Here is a 4,129-nt window from a genome sequence, read left to right on the forward strand (position 1 = left end):
ATCACTTCATTCATTCATTCTCTCATTCATTCATTTGACCACCTAGACTTCTGCCCATCCCATCATTCATTCATTCATTCATTGACCACCTAGATTCCCATCCATCATATCATTCATTCATTCATTTGGCCACCTAGACTCCCATCCATCATATCACTCATTCATTCATTCAGCCACCTGTACTCCTGGCCATCACTTCATTCATTCACTCATTCATTTGGCCAGCTAGCTGACACTCTCCACTAGTCTAAATTACCTGTGCATTGCCTTAAGGAGAGTGCTGGTTGTCAGTATCACACCCCCTCATCTACAGGGACCCTTCTCAGGCTCAGAACAACATATGAGCCCGAGCTCTGAGGTCTCCCCTTCATTCCATCTGAGCCTCCATTTCTTCACCCTAATAAGCTGTAAGTTCCCCAAAGGCAGCAGCTATGTACTTTTAAAAATGTTACATCCCCAATAACTAACAGTTCTTACACACACATTTAACAAACTAAATAGAGTTCTGGGTCTACAGTCAGGAAGACCCAGGTTCAAATCCAACCTCATTTACTAGCTGTGTGACCATGGACAAGTCATTTAACCTTTTTGCCTCAGTTTTCTCACATGTAAAATGGGGATAATAATAATACCTACCTTATAAGGTTGCTGTGAGGATCAAGTGAGATATTTGCCAGTACCTGACACATAGTAGGTGCTTAATAAGTGCTTTCTACCTTCCCTTCTACTCCACTGCTTCTAGCAGGTCCCCAAAGGGCAGACATCTGAAGGAGATCCAGGTGCATTTCCAGCCCTAGCCCCCCACCCCCGGAGTTGGCTGTTGGGCGAGGGAGGTCCGGCTCATTACCTGTCCACAGAGACAGCGGCCAACGTGAAGCTGCTGGTGTACATGGTGAGATAGATGAGGAGGTGCACAGCCTTGCAGGCGAAGGTCCCAAAAGGCCAGCTGTCCAGGGTGTAGATGACAGCCTGGAAAGGCACGCAGCACGTGAGGAAGCACAGGTCAGCCACAGCCAGGTTGAGGATGAACAAGTTGGTGGGGCTGCCCTTGGATGGCCCAGGTCTCAGCAGTCCGGCCAGCACCAGCCCATTGCCAACCGTGCCCAGGAGGAAGATGAGGGCAAAGACCACGGGGACCACAATGCCCACTGCCCCGTGGGTACTTGGGCCCTCCGAGGATACATTCCATGTGTTGGGCATCTCCACATCAGTGGGGTGGGGAAGAGAGAGGTCGCAGCCCCACTGTCGTCTGCCCAGGTCGCGTTACCTCTAGAGGATTGGGTCCGATTCTGGGGGGGGGGCACTATACCTGAAATTGGCAGAGAGATCAGTGAGGGGTCTAGGGACCCTTAACAGGTATGATCTTGTTGCCTGCAAACCCAAAGAAGGCAGGCACCTTAGGAACGCTTCTCCTTACCTGAGGTTAGCAGTAATGAGTAGTGATGGGAGTAGGGAGGACCGAGCGCTGGGGTAGAGACAGTAAGGCTACCCCTTTCCTATTCTCCCACCACCGGGTTGGCCAGGCGTGGAAAGAGGGAGATGGTCATTTGGCAGCTGCTCCCAAAGCCAGATGGCTGGCACATCATCACCCCCAGCATCCTCCCATGCCTCCTTAGGCTTGCTTGGGTTACCTCACCTTCCTGCCACAGTAGGGGTACCAAGCTCAACCCTTAATCTCTCTGGAGCTGTACCCACCCGATCTTTGAAGCAGAGAAAGGGAAGAGATAAGAACCCATTCCTGGATTTGGTTCAAAACCAAGGCAGAGCGGATGTCCTGGTTCAGAATCACCTCACGCCTTTCCTTTGCCCCTCATCCTTCCTCTCCCCTTAAACCATCACCCGGTTAATGTCTTCCCTCCTTCTTCTCAAATTACTCCCCTCTTCCTACCTCCCCTCTCCTATGCTCTTTTCCCCCTCCCTCTTCCTCCACTACCTTCGCGCCCCCCTCCCCTGCCCCCGTCCTTCAGTTCTGCCTTCCTTGACCCTTCTCTCTTCCTCTTTTCTCTTTCCCTTTCCCCTCCTGCCTGTTGCTTCTTCCAGAATGGACTCTTACTCTCTCCATTCAGGCAAGTGGTTCTTCTCCTTTCTCAAATTTTCCAGGGCATCTCTCTTCTCTCTCTCTCTCCCTCCCTCTCCTGCAGAGTAGCCCATTCATTCTTCTATGTCTGACACTGGTTTGGAAGTTAACCCCTCAGTGTCTGCTTCTTGCCTGGTTTTCCCACTGTGTGCTCCCTTCCCCTTCCCCCCTCTCAGAGCCTAGAAAGATAAGAGAGGCTCAGCTCTAGACAGGTAATGGGAGAGGATAGGAGAGGCTGACAGCCAGGATGCCTGAGTTCACATTCTAAATTTGGGTTGAGTGGTCATGGAATCACAGAATCTCAGACTTGGAACCAACCTCTGAGTTCCACTCTGACCTGGGCAGGAATCCCCCGTGGAGGATTGCTGACAAATAGCCTTCCAGGCTCTCGGTGACAGTTTCTCTGAGTTCACTTGTCCCTAAGGTAGCTCATTTCCCCTTTGGACAGATTTAGAAGGATCTTTGATCTCACTGATATAAACATCCGTGCCAAGGGCACAGATTGCTTGCCCCTCCTCTGGGACTCTTGTCCATTTCTTTCCATAAATCTACCCCCGACGGTCCATTCAATGTGCTCCACATTATGTGGATACCAGTTGCCCCCTGTTCTCTCTTTGTCCTAGTGCCTGACTGGTCCATTCTATTTTCCATTTTCTTTCCTAAGTTGTCATAAAGAGGCAGTTCAGCATGGTAGACAAGAAAGGTGGCTTCATAGGCACATAAATCTACATTCAAGACAGGTCCTGGATTTGCAATACTGTCTGTGTGACCCTGATGTGTCACTTGACCTCTCACTCTCCCAGGCAGCCATCTGAGACTTTAGGCTGTAGAAGAGAGGGCTGAGCCCTCCAAGCCCTAATGAAGTAAGTTTTCCACTAGTAACTCCCCAAACTAATGATATCGAAAGGTCCAATTAAAAAAAGAAAGGAAAGCTTTCTCTAACCTTGAGGGAATGCTTTGGTGTCCATGGTAAAGTGACTCTTGCCAGTAGCTCCCCTCTAAGAGTGCTAGTCATTGCCATTTGGAGAAGATAATATTGAGCTGCTCTTATGAGCGGGGGGAGGGAGCTCCATGACACGGTCAGACAATATCAGCTTTTAGTTCCATTTTCAGTGATCTGGGACCAACACAAACAGTAACAAGATTGTCGCAATAGCCCAGAGCCAAGAGGTTTGGAAAACCTCATTGGCTTGCGAGATGCGGAAGAGGGCAGTTTTCTCTCTTACCCCTTTTATTCTCTCCCAGCCCTATGTTTCCCCTGATTTCTCTTGATAAAGTCCAGCCGCAGCATCAGATCTGGAAATACACCTCCTTCCCCTCCCCTTTCTATGACCTTCTATGAAGGGTTACCACCTGGACATCCACCCCATCATCACTTGAAACTCCCCCTGGAGCTGGAGTCAGGAAGTTCAACTCTCATCTCAGACACTTACTAGCTGTGTTATCTAAACTCCCCCAGTCTCTGTTTCTTCTTTGTAAATTGGAAACCATCTGGAAAACGGTGATAATAATGGCATCTGCTTCACAGGATCAAATGCAATTGTGTTTGTATGTGCATAAAGTTAATATATTCATATATGTATACATTGTATATGTAAACATTGTGTATACACACTAATATATATCATGCATATCCACATACATTATATAGGTATATATTATTGTGCATATCCATATATATTATGTAAGTATATATTATTGTGCATATCCATATACATTATATGTATATATTATTGTGCATACATGCATATATATATACACATTGTGCATACACACTAATATGTATCATGCATATATGTATATATTATTGTGCACATATGTATACATTGTGTATACACACTCATATGTATTGTGCATGTGTATACATTGTATATGTAGATATTGTGCATTATATATATTTTGTATACACAGTAATAGGTATTGTGCATATATGTATACATTATATGTGTGTATATTATTGTGCATGTATGTATACATTGTGTATACACAATAATATGTATTGTGCATATATGTATACATTGTATATGTAGATATCGTGCATATATATGCATT

The 4,129-nt window shown here is 46.5% G+C and overlaps 1 protein-coding gene across 1 annotated transcript in view; it reads right to left on the bottom strand.

Moving 5' to 3' along the window:
* Positions 1-1,247, bottom strand: part of GALR3 (galanin receptor 3) — a 3,570-nt gene extending 2,323 nt beyond the window's left edge. Inside the window, exon 1 of the mRNA XM_027871001.1 lies at positions 848-1,247. Coding sequence (XP_027726802.1) covers positions 848-1,200 — 353 coding nt within the window. The 5' untranslated portion in view covers positions 1,201-1,247. The remainder of the gene's footprint in view (positions 1-847) is intronic.
* Positions 1,248-4,129: the final 2,882 nt, after the last annotated feature.

This window comes from Vombatus ursinus, unplaced genomic scaffold (genome assembly GCF_900497805.2).
Source record: "Vombatus ursinus unplaced genomic scaffold, bare-nosed wombat genome assembly UNPS02003292.1, whole genome shotgun sequence".
In the NCBI taxonomy this organism is placed as follows: domain Eukaryota; kingdom Metazoa; phylum Chordata; class Mammalia; order Diprotodontia; family Vombatidae; genus Vombatus; species Vombatus ursinus.